At 37.3% G+C, this 24977-nt stretch overlaps 1 protein-coding gene across 3 annotated transcripts in view; it reads left to right on the forward strand.

Moving 5' to 3' along the window:
* Nucleotides 1-24977, forward strand: part of GRIPAP1 (GRIP1 associated protein 1) — a 2851684-nt gene that overhangs the window by 1523948 nt on the left and 1302759 nt on the right. For all 3 annotated transcript variants that reach the window (XM_044080007.1, XM_044080009.1, XM_044080008.1), the window contains 2 exons: nt 12246-12458; nt 13804-13917. In XM_044080007.1, the coding sequence (XP_043935942.1) occupies nt 12246-12458; nt 13804-13917 (327 nt within the window). The remainder of the gene's footprint in view (nt 1-12245; nt 12459-13803; nt 13918-24977) is intronic.

Raw genomic sequence — 24977 nt, forward strand, 5'->3', positions numbered from 1 at the left:
CCCCCAAGGTGTTCACCAAATGCATGGCAGTAGTGGCATCTCATCTGAGACGCCGAGGATTCCAGGTGTTTCTGTATCTGAATGACTGGCTCATAACTGCCTCGACTAAGCATTTTCTGCAACAAGCCAGGGACTGTACACTTAAGCTTTATTCCTCTGTAGGCATTACCATAAATTACAACAAATCTGCTCTAGAGCCATGTCAAAACTTAATATTTATAGGAGCAGAGATAAATGCAACTACATTGATAGCAAGACTCCCTCACAACAGAGTTCACAATCCCAGTCTTCATGTGAAACTGTTAATCAGAAAGACAGGAGTCCCTGCAAAACTGGTTCTCCAGGTTCTGGGGAAGATTGCAGCATCTGTAATATTTAATTCCTCTATCTCATCTGCATATGAGGATACTTCAGTAGTAGTTACTTTCCGCACAATGGTTATTCCTAGAGCTACCAATGTCGCACAAGATTCTCATAACCAAATCCTGCAAAAATGATCTCCATTGGTAAATACACTCTCCTTTAGTATCTCAAGGCCATCCTTTCATCCTCCTCCAACCCCAAGCTACAGTGACCACAGATGCTTCCCAGATGGGGAGGGGGGTACTCACTAGGGAAGACAGTCCAAGGCATCTGGCAGGAACACGAGGCTCACTTGCACATAAGCATCCTAGAGATGAGAGCGATGCACTTGGTGTTGCAAGCATTTCAGGACACTCTTCCTGTAGGAACAATAGTAATTCAGCCAGGCAGCATGTCAGTAGTCGGGCACATAAGCAAGGAGGAACCACATCTTGCCCCCTTTGTTGAGAAGCTGTAAGGGTTTGGCCATGGGCAATGGTATCCAACCATTTTCTGATTGAGTGCAGACAAATTGAACAGAGCCATGTTATGGCCACATGAGTGGTCCCTCAATCAGAAAGTTGCAGAAGAAAGTTTCTGGAAATGGGGCCAGCCTTGCTGCGATCTCTCTGCATCACCTGCCAGTGGTAAATGCAGCAACTACTTTGCCCTGATCCCTCCCATGTGGGAGTCACCAAGGGATGCACTTGTTCACAGTTGACCTCTGGGACTCCTGTATGCTTTCCCTCAGATTCCCGTGATTCCCATGCTTTTACAGAAAGCAAGCCTGTTGGAGACTTTGATAATCCTGCTTGCCCCCTATTAGCCTTGTCAAATCTGTTTTCCCTTCCTTCAGCCTCATCTTGTGAATGAATCATGGATTCTGGACCCTGCTTGAGATGATCTGACTCACGCATTGGGAAAGGTACATCCCAGCCTTCACAACCTCAAATTAACAGCTTGGCTGCTCCAGTTCCCCTGTTAGCCAGGTTTCCTCTCCTTTCCTTCTCAAACATATTTTGTTGTCTTCCCATAAAACTTCTGCATGAAGATTATACAAGAGTAAATGATATAGACTTGTAATAGGGATGAGTGATAATCAGATAGATCCCTTGTCTGTGCCCCCATACATTATATTCTGGAATTTCAATTGAAACTTTTTCATGAGGGAGCTGCTGCTTCTACTATTAGAGCTCAACTAGCAGCAATTTCAAATTTTCACATTGGAGAAAAATGTTCTATGATTATGATGCATAGGCTGTGTAAGGCCTTTTTGGAAGGAACAATGATGCTAAGACCCCCATACAAAAATCCAACTCCTCCCTGAGATCTAAATTTCATATTGATAAACATTATTTGCCCCCCCCCCCCCCCCATTTGAACCTTTGGCCACATGTGATTTAAAATTTCTTACTTGGAAAATACTCTTTTTAGTGGCTATTACCTCAGCTAGAAGAGTTTGAGTGGCAAGCTTTGTCTATCAAGCCCCCCATACCTAGTTTTTCATAAGGGCAGAGTTTTGTTACGTAATAATCCTTCCTTTCTCCCAAAGGTTGTGTCAGAAGGTAACCAAAACCAATCTGTTGAGCTGCCAGATTTCTTCCCAAATTACCAAAACAAATGTGAATACTTCTTGCATCTTCTGGATGTTCGTAGACAATTACGTTTTTACTTGCACAGAACTTCAGAATTTAGGAAATAAGATCAGTGCTCTATTTCCTATGCTGAGATTAAAAAGGTCAACCAGTTTCAAAAGTTATGGATGGCTCACCTTTTGTATATCCTACATCTACAATTCTAGGAACAGAACTCTTCCTTTCCCTGTTAAAGCTCATTCCACCATGTTGATAGCTACATCTACAGCTTTGTAAGCAAGATTATCCTTGAATAATATCTGTTCTGCAGCTACTTGGGCAAAACCTTATACCTTAATCACTCATTACAAACTGGATTTGGCCTCCAGGAGTAGATATTCCTTTTGGTTCTATGGTTCTGAGGAATATATTTTCCCATGAAACACCCAAGAGTCAGGCTGCTTGGGATGAGGTCCCATCAGTGAGAATAAAGGCGAGATTGGCAACAACACATAAAGAAGTTATTAACTTACCATAACCTTCCATGTGTGTTGTCCATCTCGACCTTTATTCTCATAACCCAGTCTCCATACCCTCGTCCTATTCTTCTTAGAGGCCGAGTAGTTATTGGGTTGATGGATCTCCATAGCCTCAGAAATGCTACGTTTGGCTCAGTTATGTACGTATATACTTTAGGTATTGATCCATGTAAGAGAAGTTCTGCTCAATTGTATGAGTTCATGGTGGGCAAACAAGATCTAAGGAGTTTAGGGAACTGCATTATGGGTAGGGAAGGATGCCCATGAGCTTTGCTGAAGACCTCGAGCTTGTAGAAAGGCCGAGATGGATCTGACCCATCAGTGAGAATAAAGATCGAGGTGGTAAATACATAACTTCTTTTTTTTCCTACATGGCCAGTAGGATTTTTTTATTTACTTTACTGCAAACATATCCGTATGTATATCATGTGCTCTAGATGGCAAACTGAGTAAATATCAGAATCATGTTTATTGTTTAGGGATGACATCATAACTGAAATACTGGTTTCTCAAAAAGTGATACTTTTGTCATTTAACTGTTTTGAGAGATGCAGACTGGCTCACACACATTTGAACTGATGTGATTTCCCTCTGTCATATTTTTACATCCTGAATATGTAGTATATGTTTAGGTGCTTTAAGTGTCTTACTCTGAAAGTTTTATAAGAAAATTTTAAAACATTACAACTATACAGTTTTTTGTAGCTAGAATAGTTTTAAGAGCAGAAGTAGCCATTAAACAATTACAAATTATAACAATTGTAGAACATTCTGTTTGGACCGGAATACATTCTGTTCAGTGCAGCAAATGTAAAACTGATCAGAAATGTACGTGTATACTGTTACTTTCAAAAGACTATGTATTTTTGTATACAAGTAAGAGCTTCAGTTTTTATAAAAGGTATGATATAAATCATTAAAATCAGTAGTAATAAAACATTAAAAATTAATAATACACAATAATACATTAGTAATAAATAAAAAATTTCCACTTCAAAGTTCAGAAGTAAGCCATTCATTTTTTTAGAAGAAAGAGCACTGTAAGGGCATTTTTATAGGAAATAGCATAGTGCAATTCTTTTTTTTTTTTCAAAACAAGTTTATTGTTTTAACATATAAGAGAAATATCATAACAATTTTATACAAATAATTAAAAATAGGTATTATTATAATATTCAACAAAACAACTAAAGTATTTACAAAGACATCCACTACAATCAGATCAATTAATTAAACTAAAATACTGTGCTATTGAAATTAGAATTTTTTTAACAAATTTTGTAAATTATCCCATACAATAAAATGTGATGTTTTTCTAGTTGTTCTCATTCTAATTGTGCTTATTTCCATATGACACATTATATTCATAACATTTTTAAATACATTGAACGAAGGAGGTGTATCTGAAATCCAATTTCTAGTTATTATTTTCCTAGCCACTGCTAGGATAGACCATAACAAGGGAAGCTTAATCTTTTAACACATTGAGGTACAGGTGTGTTGAATAATATAAGAGACTTAGAAATAATGAAATTATCTGTAAAAGAGCCTGCAAAAATTCATTAATTGACTTCCAGTATTCTTTCAACTTCATACAGTCATAAAACATATGAGCCCAGTCAGCATTAATTTCTACATTACATCTCTTACATAGATTATCTTTATTATTAATTTTATTCATCATCAAAGGTGTATAAAAAGATCTATGTAAAAATTTCCATGTATAAAGTCTCCAGACAATGGAAGATGTAGTTCTATAAGCAGATTCCAATATATATTGTTTATCTTGTTGAGTTGGTGGGTCCCCATTAATAGAGGTGAAATAATTCCAGTATGAATCTACATTGTAAAAAGTTTCTTGTCTGATAAAGGTAAACTTTCATATATACATAAAATTATCAGAAACTTTATGCTGTAAATTTATTATCAAGTAATCAGTTTTGGAATAGATTCTTTAACTGTTATAGACATTAGATCTATTCTATCAATGAGATGTTGTCTAAAGATCTGAACCTCTAACCAGCAAGTTTCTCTTAGATCAAATTCTTGTTTTAAGAAATCTAGATTTTTAACTTTATTATCAGATATCAGCTGATACCAGTACTTTAGATTATTATCTATAGCTAAATGAGCTCCTTCAGAAGTAGATGACATAAGCATACCCTGAGTATAAATTATAGGGAATACAATAAAATTCCATTCCCTATACTTAGGGTGCATGAATATAAAGTTACGATAACTAATAATAATATTTAATGGGTAACAGACCATATGTTTAGGTGTAATAGGTGAAGTACAAAATTCCTTTAGCAACCACAACATGGAGTTATTTATAATCATATTTTTATGTGTTAAGGAGATTTTCATGAAGTGCATACTAATTAGCTCCCAATAATCTTTCCATTTTGCGACATATGACCGATCTATTAATAAAGTAATAACTTTTATAATAGAAGAGATAATATATAAATTAAAGTCTGGAAAAGAAATACCCCTTGAGACCAGCTATTAGTATGTTTCTTTAATGCAATCCTAGGTCTATTAGGTGCCCATAAGAAATTTAACATTAGTGTATTCAGTTTCTTGATAGTTATTTTTGTAGGTGAAAGTATTATTGATTGTATTAAGTATAAAATCTTGGGGAATATTATCATTTTAATAATTGTAAGTCTCTCCTCCATAGTAAAAAACATATTATTCCAGGTATTAAAAAGATTTTGTATATTAAGAAAACAGGTATTATAGTTATTATACATAATAGATTTAATATCTTTAGATAGTATTATACCTAAATAAGTTATCTGACCTGAGTTGGGTACATATTTAGTAAAATCACTAATGAGAGTATTTTTTCATGTATATATAGGTAGTATTTTAGTTTTTCTTCATTGAATATTAAACCAGAAATACTTTTAAAATTCATCATTTTATCAAATAAAGACTGCATAGAAGAATTAGATCCTGCTGATGTAATTAGAACATAATCTGCAAAAGTTGAATTTTTGATGTTGTATTTTCTTCTATTTCAAAACCCTCTATGTCAGTACTGTTTCTAATCAAATTAGCCCAAGGCTCCATTACTAAAGTGAATAATAGTGGAGAAAGTGGACATCCTTGCTTTGTACCTTTAAGAATGGGTATTTTTGTGAAACATATGTTCCTACCTTAATATAAGCCAGCGTTCCTTTGTATAAATGCTCAATTAAATTTACAAATGCATCAGAGAAATTTGTGCATTTCAGTAAGGTAAACAGATAGTCCCAACTTACTGAATCAAATGCTGAACCTATATCAAGACTAATAAGTGTTAAATCTTTCTTTTCCTATTTGCAAAATCAATTAATGTTAAAGTTCTTCTTATATTATCAAAAGTATTTCTATTTACAATGAAGCCCGTCTGATCTATGTCTATAATGCCGGGATAATTGTCTTCAATCTATCAGCAAAAATACTCATAAACATTTTATAATCAACATTAAGTAATGAGATGGGTCGATATGAAGAACATCCAGTTGGATCTTTATTAGGTTTTAAAATTGGTGAAATAAATGTATATTGCCAAGATGGGGGGGTTATTAACTCAGTTTGGGCCAGAATAAAACCCTTATGTATTAATGAATATGTAGTTTTAGAAAGGATTTTATATATCTCTGGTATAATACCATCATTACCCGGTGCTTTGTTTGATTTAAGCTTATTTATTTGTTTAATAACTTCTGTATATGAAATACTCTTGTCCAATAGTTTAATCTGTTGTTTATTAAGCTTTTTATTCATGTTTGTGGTTATAAACTCCTTTATTTTATCTTTAGGTTCCATGTTAATGTTGTTATGGTTAATCTTGTGAAAGTGATTTCTAAATTCATCCAGTATTTCTGGTATACTAGAAACATTCTTCTTTTCCTTAGAGAAAAGATTTCTTTGATATGGTTTTGTTTATTCAATCTTTTGTTTTATTTTTAAGTCTATGTAAGTATTTGGGGCTTATTGAATAAGACAAAACTTGTATTTCTCTAAAGTTATTTTAACTTTATGAGTTAAAATTTCTTTGTATTTCTCATTTAGTTTGTTTATTTCTTCAATAACTTTCTTGTCCATAATATTTTCTTTATTATTATGTTTATAAGAGTCTAGTTTACTTTGAATATCTAACAATTCCTTATCCCAAGATTTCCTTTTGTTATTATACCATCTGATACTTTGTCCATATAGATATGATTTTAAGGCATCCCAAACATAGACAATGGAGACTTCAGGAGTATTATTTATGTCTAGAAAATGTTGTACTTCTGAAAGTATATATTCTTTATAGTCTTTTAGCTGAGTTAAGTATGCTGGTATCCTTTTGATGTGAACATTATGAGTATTTTTATCATGAATTCAAAAACAATTGAGTTATGATCAGATATAGGACATGAAATGATTTTGGAATTAATTAAATCTGTTACCATCTGGTTAGAAATAAAGACCCTATCTATTTTTGAATAAGTTTTGTATCTGTTAGAAAAAAGGTGTATGGTAATGATTTTGACTCTATCTGATTATTAATATCATTCAAATGATAAGAATTAGCAAAATCATTTAAATGTTTTGCATTAGATGTAATTCTTCTTTTCTTTATAGTGGTAGTATCACTTTCATGTAGTATACAATTAAAATCACCAGCTAAAATAATATCCCCTACAGAGAATGATATGATCTTATCAATATGATGTTTCACTGTATTAATACCAATTCCAGGTATCCAATATACATTAATTAAAGTGTAAGTCTTCCCATTAATTTGTATTGTAACCATACAAAACATTCCTTTGTCATCCTGATAAGACTTAATGGTTTTAGGAATGGGCATACTTTTATTCCATAAAATAGCCACTCCTCTTTTTTTATGAGTGTGCTCTGAACTAACCAGTACTGTATACTTATTAGTGGCTAGTTTATCAATATCTTTTTTCAAGAGATGGGTTTCTTGCAGGAAGACTAGATTGGCCTTGTGTAGATTAATGTATCTTATTAGGCTTGCCCTTTTACACGGATTATTCAATCCATTAATGTTTAAAGAAATTCCTTTTAAAGATGTCATTTGGCATTTTTAAAACTCAAGAATCTTATGATCGAAATAACAAATAACAAGATAAATAATGTTACATCTCCTCTTTTAGGTGTACCTTTAAATATAGCTGTATTTATTAAATCTCTTATGGGATTTTGTATAGGATTCACTTTTGTTTGTAGTGACAATGAGTGTACAAAATATATTGTGGATGTCAAAACTATATACATATAACAATGAACAAGTGAAAATAATGTAAGGATTAAACCTTGCATCCGCCTGGAGTTGAAAACTCCAACTTAGAGCAGTATTTACTACTCAAGTTAACCCCTACCCTAAGCAGCAGTACCTCAGCTACCACCTTATCAATTTAATACTAGTTATATTTAACTGAGGTTAACAGTTTTCAATTCAATTATCTATCAAGACAAAACTACACATTTGGTAAAACAGCATCATATAAACTAAAATAAACTTTTTTTTTTTTTTTTTTTAAAAACTGTTCATACTATTATATAGATCTATGTAATATATAACACTTGTATTCTAATAGCATTCAAATAATCTTAATGTTAGAAATCAAGAGGAGAGAAAATTATGTTCTAACATTCATTTAAATCAAAAACTTTGGCTAATATGATTCAGACATTACATGCATTAAGATGCATCTATTTTCTGTCATGTGAATTCTATCAACAGCTTCCAAAAAATCTTGAATTGTTTGTATATGAGCATTTACTTAAACTCATTATTGTCAATAGAGTAAAATATTGTATTCATAAAATTATTATAAATCATATTGCATAGTTATGCAGATTCTCAGAAACACCTGCGTTATTACCTAAAAAAAAAAAAGCCATCACACACATAAACACAGACACACACACATACATATACACACACACATATACACACACACACACACACACACACACACACACACACACACACACACACACACACACATACATATACACATACACATATATACATACATACATACACACACACACACACACACACACATATATATATATATATATATATCTGATCTCACTGAGTTGTGTCTTTGTAGAGCACTATCCTACTTGCTGTCCCTAGAATAAATCTGTCTGCTTTATACAAAATAATGCACAGCAAACACATATTAGTACCCAGATTTTACAATCATGCTAACCTACTGCTTTAAAATATATCACATGACATTTCTTCCAGAATAGAGTTATAAGATTATTTATGCTTGTCAATCAGATGAATTAAATGAGTTATAGTAAAGTATATGTTTGGGACACAAGTTTTAACACAGATTATTATGCTACTGTTAAGTAGATTTTCAAAAACATTTAAATAAATGTTTCATTTTCTATGCCTTCTAAAATAAGATATTTACTTGCTACAAGAAACTACATCATCTAAACTCATCATAACTGACACATTTTATGAATAGAGTATTTTTCCTGTATCTGTGGTGTGTCAGTGTGATAACCTTGTCAATGTTTATACTAACTGCTTTCAGTTTCTCTGTGAAAATTCTGTGAGTGAAGCTTCTGAGGAAACTCATGGACACTGTGCATGAGACAGCCCACATCCCAGATTGTCTCCCTTAACATTTTGGCGGGAAACTTATTAAAACTTGTGGCAAACATTCATTTTGTCAATAGAGTAAAATATTGTATTCATAGAAATTATTATAAATCATATTGGATAGTTATGCAGATTCTCAGAAAAAAAAGCCATCACACTCACTCACACACACACACACACACACACACACACACACACATACATACACACACACACACACACATATATATATATATATATATATATATCTGATCTCACTGAGTTGTGTCTTTGTAGAGCACTATCCTACTTGCTGTCCCTAAAATAAATCTGTCTGCTTTATACAAAATAATGCACAACAAACACATATTGGTAACCAGATTTTACAATCATGCTAACCTACTGCTTTAAAATATATCACATGACATTTCTTCCAGAATAGAGTTATAAGATTATTTTTGTTTGTCAATCAGATGAATTAAATGAGTTATAGTAAAGTATATGTTTGGAACACAAATTTTTAACACAGATTATTATGCTGCTGTTAAGTAGATTTTCAAAAACAGTTAAACAAATGTTTCATTTCTTATGCCTTCCAAAATAAGACATTTACTTACTACAAGAAACTACATCATTTAAACTCATTATAACTGACATATTTTATGAACAGAGTATTTTTCCTGAATCTGTGGTGTGTCAGTGTGATAACCTTGTCAGTGTTTATACTAACTGCTTTCAGTTTCTCTGTGAGAATTCTGTGATTTGAAGATTCTGAGGCAACTCAAGGACATTGTGCATAAGACAGCCCACATCCCAGATTGTCTCTCTTAACATTTTGGCGGGAAACTTATTAAAAACTAGTGACATACATTAATTTAGCAGTGTAAATGCATCTAAACATGACAGAACCTCCACAATGTATTCCACAGATCATCACAGCCTCTATGCAAGTGAAATTAAACTCAAAATTACCAACAAGCAATAAAACTCAGCATTCTTCTCCCAACTCAATTTTCATACAAATCCTATTATTCACTGTGCCCACACAGTCAAAAGCATGTCTATATATTAATAAAGAAAAGAAAAGAGAGTAGAAAATAAAAGGGAGTGAGGCAGAAATAAAAAAATGTAAGAGAAAGCTGTAAGAAGTATATACAATGGAATGTTACTTACTGTTTATATTAATAGAGTTAAAAATAAAACATATTATTTACTCTTATTTAGTTCTGATTATTATTAGTTAAAGCATGACAGATTATTTACAAACAAGCATAAGCAGTATAATCAAGAAAGTATAATTAGAAATAGCATTTGAAGAACTTATAAACTTTTACAAGAAATAAATATGTTATTATTCTATTAATGATATTTTCATTACTGTTCTCTCCCTGCCCTCCCCACCCTTTACCCACTACATAATCTAAATAGAATGTCATTGTTTAAACAAAGAAAATAATAAAAGAAGAAGGAAAAAAAAAGATAAAGATAAAAAATGTATCAAATTACTAACCTTACTTTTTCAGAAAGAAAACAAATCGAGTCACAGCCTGCCATTAAATCCTCAGGCATTTTGACTGGTTATGAAACAAAACATTTCTTTGCACATAGAGAATAACTTTGATTAAATCTTTTCCAAAATATTTGTAGCTTTCTGGAAATGCAGGAACTATATTCAAAAAGATTAATAATGAACTAAAATGATGAGAGAGAAAAAAACATATAACAAATCATTTGTTTTTAGTCTCTTCTTCTTCTCTGAAGTCTTCCAGGAAGCTTCAGTTGCCAATCTCTTTAATGAAGAACTAGCCCATTCCATTTCTTCTATTTTATCCAAAATCCTTTTTTCTTTGACAAACAGTAAAGCAGAGTCTAAATCATCGAATACCTTAGGACCATCAGGAAGGAAGATTTTAAGCTTGGCAGGAAACAGAAGGCATGTTTTAAACTGTGCTTTTTTAAGCTCCCTTATTAGTGGCAGAAAAACTTTTCTTTTAGCAATTACCATGGAAGAATAGTCATTGTCAAAACGCACAGTTGTCTCATTAAACTTAACAGGAGCTTTAGCCCAAGCAGATTTAAGAACCATCTCTTTATCAAAAGATGATAGAAATCTAACTATAACTGATCTAGGATAGTTTTTGTTAGAGTTAGTATTAGCTATAGATCTATGTGCTCTTTCGATACCAAAAGAGAATGCTTCTGGTAAATCTAAAGTTTTAGGGAGCCATGTTGTTAAAAAAGAAGTAATATTGTTACCTTCAATATTTTCTGGCAGTCCAAAAATCCTAATGTTATTGCACCTAGATCTATTCTCCAGGTCATCCAGCTTTGTTTGTAAATGTGTATTTTGTTTCAGCAGAAACTCAATGTTGATTTCCTCTTCTTGTATTTTATTTTCCATGTCATTCACAGCTTCTTCTTTGCCTGTCATCTGGATCTTCTGTTGTTGCAGGTCCATATGTAACAAGTCTATTTGTTTTGTAGTTTTTTCTATGAAAGTGTCTATTTTAGTATCCATTTTATCCATCTTAGCAGTAAGTTGCTGGACTATAATTATCAGAGACTGAAGTTCTTTCTTGATGCTGGAGTCTTGAGAATTTGTCTTACTGGAACTCATTTCAGACTGATAAACTGACAGGAAAATTTCCAAAGTAATTTCTGACAGGAATATTATTAAGATTTCCTTTCTTTTTTAGATATAGTTCAAGAACTATATAAAACAAACATATTTAGAAAGAAAATTACTTCAAGAATTAATTTTTTAAGTAATTAATTCCTGTCAATGTAATGAAATTGGTGGAGCTGAAGAAATCTGCTGCTATCCTGTGTTCATCCTTGGCCACGCCCCACATAGTGTAATTCTTGACATTTCATGAGAATAGAGCAGACGATAAAAAAATGCACTGTTTAATAGACAGGAAGCAAAACAGCACAACACATTCAATTTTAGGAGTGTAAACTTTTTTTAAAATTTTAAATTTGTTAAATGTTAAAGCAGACACAGACACACTAATGGGAAGTGTGCAGTTTGTATTGCTTTTCTAAAATTTTGACATTGTAAAAAGTGAGAATACTTGCATGCTTATATGTGCATAAATGCTTCTGTTTTTTTTTTTCTTTTCTGTTTATTTACATTTGCCCATGCTTAACTTGAGATTGCTGTTCTTATTCTAGACTGCTGAAAAGAGGAAAGCCATGCTTGATGAGATGGCTATAGACATGCAGCAGGAAAAGACTCGGCACAAAGAAGAGGTGAGCAATGTGAAGGTGCAGCATGAGAAGGAGGTGTTGAGCATCAGAGCAAAGTATGAAAAGGAACTGAGAGAGCTACATGAAGAGAAGAATCGAATGGAGGAAGACCTGAGGAGACAACTCAAGGAGGAGAAGGTAAAAGGAAATGGTATAGGACAGAGTGTGGTGACTCTCAAAGGGTAGTTGAAGTGGAAAATTAAAACAGGGAAACTGTATACCTTTGTGATCTATTAGGAGAAGCAGTGATTCTACCCAAAAATGCTGGAAAAAAAGTGAAAAGGCAGTATGAGGTATAGAAAATTTGAGATGAAAAAGCACGTTAAAACTGAAGTGAGAAGGAAGTGTAGGAAGGTGTACAAAATATCCAAAGAGTAGGAAAATATAAAAAATATTTGTGAGGCTGTAGAGTTGAAGGAACCCAAACAAAGAAAAGATAGATAAAAGGCAAACATGGTAATCATCAACAGTAGTTACTGCTTTTGGATGAAATTTTTGTTATGAGTAAGTAATCCAAAGATGTGTATTTTTGTTCAGTAGAAGAAGAATAAGGAAGAATTGTAAAGTAGTTTTGACAAGAAAGATATGGACCCATGTATTGATGCAGAGTCTTGTATGATAATTACAAAAATTAAGGATACTTGTGTCTGATAGAGGTCTGAGGCATAGGAGTCTGAATAATGTAAGGATATTATAACACAAGGACAGATGGGTAGGTGTAGAAAGAATATAAATCATTGTTTTTATTCACCTGTTATAAGAAAATATAGGGATGCCAAAATTGTTAAATGCAGGTAGTATGTAATGTAATTGTAATATAATCAATGGTGAGGTCTCACTGGCATAAATGCAATGCAATCATTATGATGCTTATTTTATGGGAAAGGTTAACACAAAGTAATATGGTTATGATTTATACAAGATGGTTGCCAAAATGCGTGATATGGAATATGCGAGGAAAATGTTTAGTCTATGGATGATATTGCTTACTAATTTTGACAAAGTAATGTGGTTTGACTGTGTTTGTAGTCATGCAATTTAAAATATTGTTGATTAACTGCATTTGTAGTCATGTGATCCAAAATGTTGTCTATTGAATGCAAATGATAAGTAAAAGTAGGTTTGAGAACAAGAAAAATAATAGGAACATTAGTTGTGACATATTTGTTTTGAGGTCTGCGAGAGCTGGATGGAAGGATAATCATCCCAAGTCACGGCTCATGTGTGTAAGATGTAGAGAAGAATGAGGCTTTATTTAATCTTTAGCCATTGTGGAAGCTAGAAAGTTGAAGAGGACACAGTGTGCACATAAGGATGACGTGAATGACTTCTGGGTGCTAGTGATATCTGAGTTTAAAAATCTGTAAGCACATTTATACAGTTGAGAAACATCAGTGCTATTGGATACATTTTGCCCCTTAGCAAATTTATTTTCTCACTAGCAATGATGAACTTCTGTTTTTTGCCTGCACTCTTATTTCAGAGCCGGAGCTGCGAGGTAGAGACTCTAAAGCAGACTATAGAGGAACTCACCTTACAGATCCAGTCCACGGAAGGTACTAAAGGCTGGTTTGAAAGACGTCTCAAGGAGGCAGAGGTAAATGTGTACCACTAAACTTTCAGTAATTGCTAAAAAAGTTATAGATGTTTGTTTATGGCTGGCAGGCTGGATATTATACCAGGATGCTGTTTAGAGCTGTGATCCAACTCAAATTTTAGCAGAAAGGAAAACCATAGTTTTAATATATTTTATATACAATGGTCTTTAAAAGATGACTGTTCTGAAAACATTCTGCAGTCATTTCTTAATCAAGTAGGTATATTACTAATATTTTATGAGTCTGGCTGTTACTTTTGTGAGACTGTGGCAGCAGTGCCCACTTTTCTCTGTTTCTTTACCTAACTACTTTGTTAATGTTAAAATATATTCATGTAATTTAAGCACAACAATTTGGACCAGCTAATTTCCTTCATTTTTGATCAAATCATCATTGTACTGGGTTGTTTAAGGGACAATATGGCATTCCCACTTAAATAAATTAAGTTTGATTTTGCAGCTAACTGAATATTTATAAGGGTAATTAATAAATCAGTGAAATCTAATGCTCTGAAGTTTGTGAAAGCCGAACCTTTTTTCCTCTGAACAAATGAATGCAAGTATAGTAGTAAACAACAATGAAGATTTACCATTAAAATTATTGGCCTTGGAGGCAAGAAACAAGTTGCATTAGGTTTAATATTTGTGGTTTGCAAAATGAGACATGAAACACTAAAAAAATGTGATCTAGGAAGAATGTTGAGCACAGTTGTGTGAAAACTACTACTGCATAACAACCCATGTGAAGCAGCATTCTCACAAAGCTATCAGCTTTTTTTATTTTTTGTGGTGTACAAACTCCAGACACTTTTCATGTTGGTGGTTTTACTCTCTGCACAACTTTATTAACTATATTTAAGTCTAGAATGACCGTACCAGGTGAAAAGTTGACTTATTCCACGTTGCATAACCGGCTCCCTGTTGAAATGTCGGCAATTCCAATCAACCACAAAAAAAAAAAAGCCCGATAATCCTGGTGTACAGCGAATGTTGAACATTGCGCTTCTCCTTTAAACTTATTTTTTGAAGGGGGAAACCCCACTGCCCCCCCCCACGATATGAGAGACAAACCCACCACACCATCAGATACGCACACACCAATGTCCAGATCGCCATATCTCTAAAAAAGGGAATGTTCGGAGAAATGGCCATCTCAGACTTTGAATATGCAAGTCTATTCTTTCTGCCATTCAGTCTCCATGTTTCAGGACTTGTTCTGGCAGTTCCTAACATTTCAAATGGTTACCAGCACAAATCTTGATTTCTGTGCAATTGATTTTGGGCAGGTATTTTGACACAGCTGTCCATCAATGTATTGTATTACTTCCAGAAAATGGAAATGAAAAGAGTAAATATTCTGTTTAAAATATTTTATCAGACAGTGCCGGGGCATGGGATGCAGGTGGAGTAATCACTTGTCCAAGTGTGCAAAGCAGAATGTTTACCAGCATCTTTTACATGTTGCTTGTCTTATGTGCTGTGAAGGTATACCTATGATTACAAGTTGGATTCATTAGTGAAACAGCATTCCTAAAACCTACTGCATGCTTCAGAATTTTTATTTAAATGCTTGTTTATTTTGTTGATTAAGCTGGTAGGTGTGGTCCAAGAACCCTTTTCAGTCATGACCTGCCCAGCATGTCAAAGACGATACACACATAAGTAGACAATTTGATAATGAAACATTGGCATAACATTGACATCAGAGCCTCATTACAGTGAATAGATCTGTTTTGCCATATGACAATGTAGTAATTAAATGGTGACAATAAATTGTTGATAGTTCAATCATTGTATAAAACTTATAAAACTATTGCACAAAGCATATTATATATAACAAGGTGATGTAAAAGATGAGTGCCTGTAGAAAGTTTTTTCAGGTGAGTCAAACTTTAAACAGAGTTCATAATGTTTTTTGGCCTTTCCCAGTTAGGGGTTGGTTGCCACAGCGGAACTCCAGTCCGCTAATGATTGGCAGTGGATTTTACGGTGCCACAGTACCAGCCCGACACCCAACCTTCAAAGAAGGCACACCCATTCCTGCACGTACCTACCTGCATGTCTTTAAATGTCACTCGACCGTGGGGAGGACTATGCAGACTTCACACAGAAGGCGCTCCAGCCAAGAATCGAAACGGAGAACCTCTCGCTGTGAGGCGACAACGCTAACTGCTGCACTACCGGGGCAGAGTTCAAATATATTAATTAGAAATTTAATTTATGTAAATGACAGATCATTAGAAAAAGTCAAGACCCACATTACTGAAAGGATAAGAATGTAATTTGCATGATAGACACTGTGATTGTTTATATTTTTTACACAGAGTACAAAATGTAAAACATTGTATGCTAAAAATTTAGTGTGAGAAGTTTATATATGTTATGTCACAAGCTACTGAGAAAGCTAAGAAGGTACTTTATATGTTGGGCCCTGAGAACATTTGCGTTATCTTCTCAGAATATAAAATGTAAGGCAAGTAATCAGAAGAGTCAATTAAGGATAATTAGATTGATGTTAAATGTATTTGTCAAAAAGGACTCTGTTTACCAGTCTCCCTAAAACATTTGCATTTGTTTTCTTTTCACAGATGATCTTTTGGTTTTTTGTAAGACATTATCAGCCTTGTATTATATCACATGTAGTAAGTAAACTATTCCGAGATGCTTGGGCTTTTTTGAAGAATGCTTTTTCAGCGAGTATGGTGGTCAAGTGAGTTGGGTCATTGCGCCATTTTTAAGGAATAAGTGGAGTATTTCTTAGCGATGGGCAATGTATTTCACTTATAATTTTAAAAGACAAATGAATTTAGGAGAAAGGTAGCCCTGCCTGTGACCAGAACCCATTAGTTTGATGAATCATATAACAGTAATGCTCAGCAGATGCTGAATGGTTAGTGAATCTTATAATTTTATTGTGCTTTAGTATTTTTAAAAGAGAGGTGTGATGATAGGAATGCCATATTCAAGTCATGGTTCATTGAGTAAACTAATAAATATAGGGCCTACATTGAACAATTAGAAGTTTGCATAATGGGCATCACTGGACAGTGTTGTTGTGTCTTTCAGCTTTTCCCGGTTAGGGGTCGCCACAGCAGAACTCCGGTCCGCTAATGATTGGCAGTAGATTTTTACACGTGCCGAGTTGCCGGCCGTGATGCACAACCTTCAACAAAGGTATGCCCATTCATGCATGTCTCCACACAGAAGACGCTCTAGCTGAGAATCGAACAGGACATCTTACTATAAGGCGACAACGCTACCGCAGCTCCACCACCGCCATCACTATAGAATTAAAAAAAAAACAAAAAAAAAAACAGTTTTCTAATGCTCATTTAAATGTTGATAAATCATTTCCCAGTCTTGCATGTCCAGGTAATGCATTCCACATCCTTCCTGCCCTAATATGAAAGAAAGATCTATCTTTGAATTGGAAATAGGAATTTTTACATCTTAATATGTATTCCTCGTACAAATAGCATGGTCAGGAAAATCGATATCTAATATAGCAGCCAATAATTTGTGCATGAGATGTCTACATATGTCATTCCATATTACTGTTGCAATATTCATCTGGGATTTCCTGCCAAGGATAGCCGAATGGCCTACCAGTATAGCAAAGCCTTTATTACCTAAAGAACATAGTTTGTCAGAAATGCTCCCCATACAAGTGTATGGCATAAAGGGTCTATATTAATTAATTGGAATATACTTACCTCGAACACCTATTCATCAACACCAGAACAGCGAAATTCACTTCAGCAAACATCATAAATCTGACTAGGGTAATGAAGTAACTGCCCAGCACCACAACTTTGCCCTATTCCCCACCGTAGTGCAATCTCAGAGTTGGTAAATATAGTTGAAGGGGGGGAGCAGCCACCTACTTCGGTGAGTTTGAGTTAGAGTAACGTGTGTTGCGGTGTTATGCTGGACAGATGATTACTTACTCTCGTAAAATTTTCAATGTTCGCTGAAGTGAATTTCACTATTCCTGTGTCATTGAATAGGTGTTCAAGGTAAGTACATTTTGATTATTTAATATAGACCCTGCATAAAGGAGATATCATCAAGTTCCCAACTCAGAATTTTGTTGCTGCCAGTTCTAACGCTGTTGTTATATATCAATCTGAACACCCTTCCCTTTGCTGGTTCTACCAATCTGATGTCTTTCAGATAAATACCCCATTGGGGTTAATTTTTCTTTTTTTTTTTTTTTTTTATTGTTAGTGGCGTATTTGTCATCCAAGAAAGGAAAATGTCAAGGTGGGAGGCAGATTCCCTATAGAAACTGCCATGATAGGTGCCTATTTTGCAGAGGTGCATCCCAGAACCATACTCAACTATTCTATCTGTTAAGCTTTTGTACCCAAGACTTTGTTTAGCAGCTTTTTTTTCACTTTTCATTTACCTTGAAAACAACCTCTCAATCTTTTAGCCCTGAGGTACAGCCACTGCTCAAGAAGAAGGCCAACAAGTCTAGGCCTGAGTCTGCTGCTGTCCACCCTCAACCGAACATCTCTCCTGAGGTGTGGGAGAACCCAGAGGACAACAGTGTATTGTCAACACTTTCTTTTGCCACAATCGTTTTGGAGCTTGGCATGGAACCTGCTTCTTGCATGTATTTGGAGGCCTTCCAAACATCTGCTGCAGACATTGAGGGGGAACCTTGGCTGCTTATTTCTGAGGGGTCTAAGGGGATTCCTCAAATCCTTGTTTGGGAAGGGGTGCCAGGTACCTTAACTGAATCTAAGTGGGGATATGAGCCTCCGCGTTTTGTAAGAGTGGACTTTCCAGTGAAGAAAAGGCAGAAAACTAAGAATATGGTGTCTACTCTCAGGGATCCACAGAGGGAATGTCTGGACTTTATTCAAGGCTTGCTCAATGCCTTGATGGCATTGAAGTCCCTTCAGGGGGTCTCAGTTCCTGCACCTCCTTGGTCTCCTATCCCTAAGAGGGCCAGGGATCTGGAGTCTTCAGATGAAAATTCTGACTTTGAGGCTGACTCCTTAGTTCTGTCAGTCACTTTCATCTTTAGACTACTGTTCTGAGGAGGAGGAATATATCCGTTCTGATTTTCCTTTGTAGGCTTTTTCCTTTGGCAACATGCTTCTGTGTATGATGGAGAATTTCAAATGGGATTGCTCTCAAGTATTGGACGTCCAGAAAAGGTATTATAATTTGTTACAAATAGACTGTCCTAAACCTTCAGCGATCTCTTCTTTGGCTGCACTTCTGAATACATTCTCTGCTGCTTCCCTGAATACAGTTTCTCAACCTCCAGCTCTTAAAGAAACCTGTTGGGTTCTGTAAGGTGCAGGATGCCTGCAAGTTCTTCCCTTCATCGGATCCTGCAGTGATTTCTGTATCTACTGATTAGCCTTCTAGGCTGTTGCCTTCTTAAAGCTCCTTCCTTCAAATAAGGACAGTAGAGCCATGGTGAAGATTGGTTAAAAAGATATATACATCTGATGTTGTTAATCTTCATTCATTCATCACTGATGAGATGTTGGTTCCATCCTCGGAACCGAGTTGGTCTTATACCAAGCTCGCGCCAGCCGAAAAACTCTCGAGTTAAACTTTTACCCGTAGTACCCTTCTCCCTGTTACATCAGATCTCATTTGCCAGGTAGCTGTAAAGCGGCGTTCAAGCCAGCTCTCAGCTAAGTCAAACATTTTTTGATATTTAACAGAGTTTTGATAGGAGTTTCTTGTAATTTTTCCTGATTTTTGTGCATCTTTGTCTGTCGCTAGCCTTTACCCTTTCCTTTTGACTTCTTTTCCTAATTACCCTTCTGTAACCTTAGTACCGTTGGTGATACGGCCTTTCTCCCTACCCTTTGTGGTAATGCTTGAATACCATTGCTGGTATTTCTTCCTCTGTTCCTTTACCTTGAAAAAAAAAAACTATATCGACACATACATAACCTCTCTTCTAGCCTCCTCTTTGAGTGTTTGTGTGTGTTGAATATGTCTGAAAAGAAAGGAATGTCAGGCTTTAAGCGATGCCTGAAATGTAGTAGGAAAATGCCAAACAGCGAGTCTCATGACGACTGTGTGTATTATTTGGGGGTGCCTCATCTCTCTGTGCAACCTCCATGTTCTATTTCAAGGGGTTTAGTGCCCGTACTCTGAATGAATGCAAAAACAAGCTAATTGTGAAGGGCCTCCTTAAGACGCCCTTTTCAGAGGCTCTTTCTGCGTTGGAGGGGCTCTCCCCCTCTTAAGGAAAAGATAAGACCATATTCTGTGCTTTCTTCACTTTCTGGTGATTTGGACAAGCTACCCAAACCAAAAATGCCTAAAGTGTCTTTGGAACTGAAGCTAGTCCCTATGACATTGTTCCATCAACTGTCTTATGTCGTTGGTGCCTGTTTCGGCATCAGTAATGTCTACTGCACCATCTGCACCCAAGTTACAAATTGCCTCACCCTCTTCAGTACAGAGTGCCATGGCACCGAGCTTGCCTCGCATACCCATCACTATGGCTCCATTCATAGTTGAGCCTCCAATGGCCACATCCACTTCGATACCGAGTGCTTTTACGGCACCAAGCCTATCTACGGTACCAATGACTACAGCAGTTGCTCCACTAATCCCCGTCTCCAAACCCGAGACAGTAGTATCAGTGGGCACTGCAAAACAGACCCGATACTCCTCGTCAGTGGACCCCTTTCTGGGGCAGATATATAGCCCCTTCCTTGAACGGCCAGAGTCCCCGTCAGGGATATCCACTAGATCCACCAGGAGCCTTTCTGAACTTGATGTGGTGCACCTTGTGGACCAGCTGCTGGCAGCCAGGGGGATTACTGCACCCTCTAAGACCCAAACAACTGTTGGACTTGAAAGTGTTTCTCCACTCACTCCATCCTACTCTCCCCCTTTGACCTTCTTGCAGTTTTCAAAGCCTTCAACTCTGACGCCTCTTTCGGTACCCACATCCTCAGTGCAATTAGTGGACCTCACTGTGGCCCCGGAACTGACCCTTTGGCCTTTGCCTCATTTGGAGCCAGGTCTTCCTCAGGCCCAGGATTGATCTTCGGGCTTTTCGTTGCAGAGTATGGTTCCGAGTGTATCTGTGATTCCATCCATGGCACCAGGAGTCCTGCCGGCACCAATCCTCCTTGAGGCTCATCTCTCAGGAGCGAGCTCGACAGAGCAGGGTGTGACCCCGGTTCCAAGGTTGTCTTTCTCGGTTCCGGGCTGGGCTCCCATCCCTCTTCAGGCAGGTCTGCTTTCCGGGAGATGGAGAGGGCTTTTGCATCTCGAAGCAAACCACCGGCGTCGGAACCCTAGATGTCCCCTCCCCCTGAGCTGCAGCTAGCACAAGCCACCGTTTTGGGACATCGGACACGAGCCACAGGAAACCCTACTGCAGGGCGCCCCTTCTTCTGAGTCCTTCTCAGAAGTTCCCACTGATGAGGTGCCAGGGAAGAAGTCATGCAAGAGGAAGCACATAGACTCCCCTGAGGAGTCTCTTACAGAGGATACGGATTGCGATGGGGAAGGGTCCCCACGGTCGCCCCCTGAAGAGGTTTCCTTTGGAGACATCCTTGAAATGTTGAAACAGAGGGGTGACTGGAAGCCCAAAAACCCTTCCTCTGAGGATTCTGTTTTCCTGCAGGCCTTTCATGCTCGTCCATCTACCTTTTGGGTGACCCTGCCTGCAGACAAGCTAGTCCAGCTCATGGTGCAGCATGCCTGGAAGAACCCTGACTCTGTTGAGCCATTCCCATGGAAACCAGATAAAATTCTATCCCTCCCCGAGAAGAGCCTACATTGGTCTAAAGGTCTACCAGTAGATTCTATGGTGGTGGCGGCAGTGACCATGAAGAAGGAGCTCACAGAAGAGAGCCAGACTGTTCATCTGCCTAACAGGGAGTCCCGAGCGGTGGACAGATTAAGGAAACAAGTTTTTGCTTCGATCTTTGCCATATGGTTTTTGAACTATTTGGCACATTTTACGAGGCTCCAAACAGACTTAATTTCTGAACTGTGTGGAACTCTGTCAGGACAGGTGTCTGATGAGGTGAGTGACAAAGTTGCCTCACAGCTTGCAACCCTGGAATCATTATTGAACTCATCCATGAGATTAATATCCCATGCAACCAAAGGGGTGGCAAGAGCTGTGGGTTCAGGCATAGTTATGAGATGCCACGCCTGGATGCGCCTTTGTGATTTCACGGACCCGTTTAAGTCTTCCTTCCTGAATGCTCTAGTTGAAGCATCTTCCCTGTTTGGCCCAAAAGTGAAGGACATTCTAGCCAGGTGTGAGAAGGACGGTAAGACCCTGTCTGCTGTAGGTGTATGCTTTTCACCCTCCAGCATTCCTTCTTCAGGAATTAGGGGAGTGGAAAGTTGTGGCACAAAAAGTCTCAGGGTCTTTTTCATGACCCACGTGGTGAGTTCACCCCCAGAGGCAGAGGGGGTAACTCTTCTGGAAGATGCCCCTACCAAGGCAGAAGGGGCCCGTGTAACCAAGGACAGTCCTGCCAGCACTCCTGAAGAGCAGCCTGATAGCATTCCTCTGAAAGCAGTTGGGGAACATGTCTCTCTGCACCATGCTGCCTGGCAGTCGATAACCACCAGCTCTTAGGTGTAGAATATAATAACCAGAGGCTACCACATCCCTTTCGATTCTTACCCAAAGCCGCCCAGACGAATTCCTGACATTCAAAGGAAGAAGCAGCTCTAGAGATTAAAAAAAAAAAAAAGGGTCAAAAAAGAGTCATCCAAGCAGTTCCACCAGACCAAAGCTGATCCGGATTTTACTCAAGATTCTTTTTGATGCCAAAAAAGACACAGGACTGGAGACCAATTTTGGATCTCAGCAATTTAAAGTTTGTCACCCAAATGAAATTCTGGATGGCCACGGTTCAATCCATTCTCCCATTTTGGGGAACAGCAATTGGATGTGCTCAATGGAGTTTCAGGATGCGTATTACCACATCAAAATGGACAACCACTCCAGGAGGCTGCTTCACTTCCAGCTTGGAGCCAATCATTACCAATTCCATGCACTTCCTTTTGGTGTCTGTACAGCCCCCAGTGTGTTCACCAAGTGCATGGCAGTCGTAACAGCTCACTTGAGACCGCAAGGATTCCGGGTGTTTCCATATTTAGATGATTGACTCCTTACCTCCCCCACCAAGCATCTGCTGGTAACAGCCCTGAAATGCACTCTGTCTGGCGAAACTTCTTGGAATTTCAGTAAATTGGGAGAAATCCAACTTGTTGCTGACCCAATCCATAGAGTTCATAGGAGCAGTATTCAACACCCACTCCTGTTTGTTCTCTGTCTCGGACCACAGATTACAAAGACTAAGGCTTCAACTCCAGGTGATTCTCTGTCAAAACAAAGTTTCAGCACGGGAGGTCCTCCAAGCTCCTAGTTTCCATGGCAGCTTCTATACCAGTGGTGCCTCTTGAAAAACTTCACATGAGACTCCTTCAGTGGCTTCTGTTATGTCAATGGTACCCAAATCATCACCCTTTGTCCTTTCAGATTCATATAAGCAATCATTGCACACAGGACCAACTTTGGTGGATGAGTCCAGAAACAGAGCTTTGGAGTTGCCCCTTTCATCCTCCTCAGCCCTGAGCCACTGTGACCACAGATGCTTCTCTGATGGGGGGTGGGGGCTTTTTCAGGGAATGACCATCCAAGGCGCATGGTCCACAGAAGAGGCCAATCTGCATATCAGTGTCCTAGAACTGAGGGCAGTGCTTTTAGTATTGCAACCATTGCAGTCTGTCCTTCCTTCTGGGACAATTGCCATTCAATCAGACAACATGTCAGTAGTCTGGTATATCAACAAACAAGGAGGAACTAAGTCCTATCCCGTATGTCAAGAGGCCATGAGAATTTGGCAATGGGTGATAGCAACGCATATTCCCAGGGATTTCAACATGATTGCAGACAAGCTGAGCAGATGTATTTTGTTGCCTCATGAGTGGTCCCTCAATCCGTCCATGGTGATGGAAATTTTCAACTGTTGGGGCCAGCCTTGCTGCAACCTATTTGCCTCCTTGTCAAACCACAAATGCAGCAACTACTTTGCCCTAATTCCTCCGCAGAGGGAGTCCTCTAAGGAAGCTCTTACCACAATTGGCTCACGAGACTTCTATATGCTTACCCTCCCATTCCTCTTTTTCCCCAATTCTTGAAAAAAGCTCTTCGGTTGAAAAGCAAAGTGATCCTCATAGCTCCTTATTGACCTCAACAAGTATGGTTCCCCTTTATCCGGCCTCACATACTATGCCGACTGTGGATTCTGGATTTATCTACAGACCTGATTTCTCACCCCTGCATGTTAATTCACTCAAACTTAACCATTCTCAAGCTGACAGCTTGAATTCTCCACTTCCACTGATCGCCAGGCAGAACAACCTTTCCTCCCTAGTATGTGATATTATTCTGGCCTCCCACAAACCATCCACTAGGAAACTTTATCTATACAAATGGAAGAGATTTGCAATTTGGTCTAAGCAGAGAAAACTAGATCCTTATTGAGCCCCTGTTACTGCAGTATTAGATTATTTGTCAAATTTCTTTGAAGACGGTGCTGCAACTTCTCCTATGCAAGTCCACCTAGCTGCTATTTCAAACTTCCATAATGGTTTTGGGAATTCTTTTTTGATCTCACATTGTCTATATAAAACCTTTCTAAAAGGAGTCTCTCATATTAGACCTCCAATCAAACAACCTATAGAACCATGGAATTTCAAATTAATCCTACAATCTTTGACACAACCTCCCTTTGAACCTGCAGCAACTTGTGACGTAAAGTTCTTCTCCTGGAAGACTCTTTCTGGTGCCCATCACGTCATCTAGAATTTCTGAGCTCCACGCTCTATGCATAGAACGCCCCTATTTGATCTTCCACAAGGACAGAGTATCACTCCAGACAAAAACCCTTCCTTTCTCTCCAAAGTAATTTTGGATTTCTCCATTAATAAGACTATTGACCTTCCATTTTTTTCCTGAACTTTTCAAATAAAGGAGAGTACTGTCTGCATCCATTAGACGTACACAGACAGTTGAGATTCTATCTGGATATAAC

Source organism: Protopterus annectens, chromosome 8.part0 (assembly GCF_019279795.1).
Source record: "Protopterus annectens isolate FY-2018-M chromosome 8.part0, PAN1.0, whole genome shotgun sequence".
NCBI lineage: Eukaryota > Metazoa > Chordata > Ceratodontiformes > Protopteridae > Protopterus > Protopterus annectens.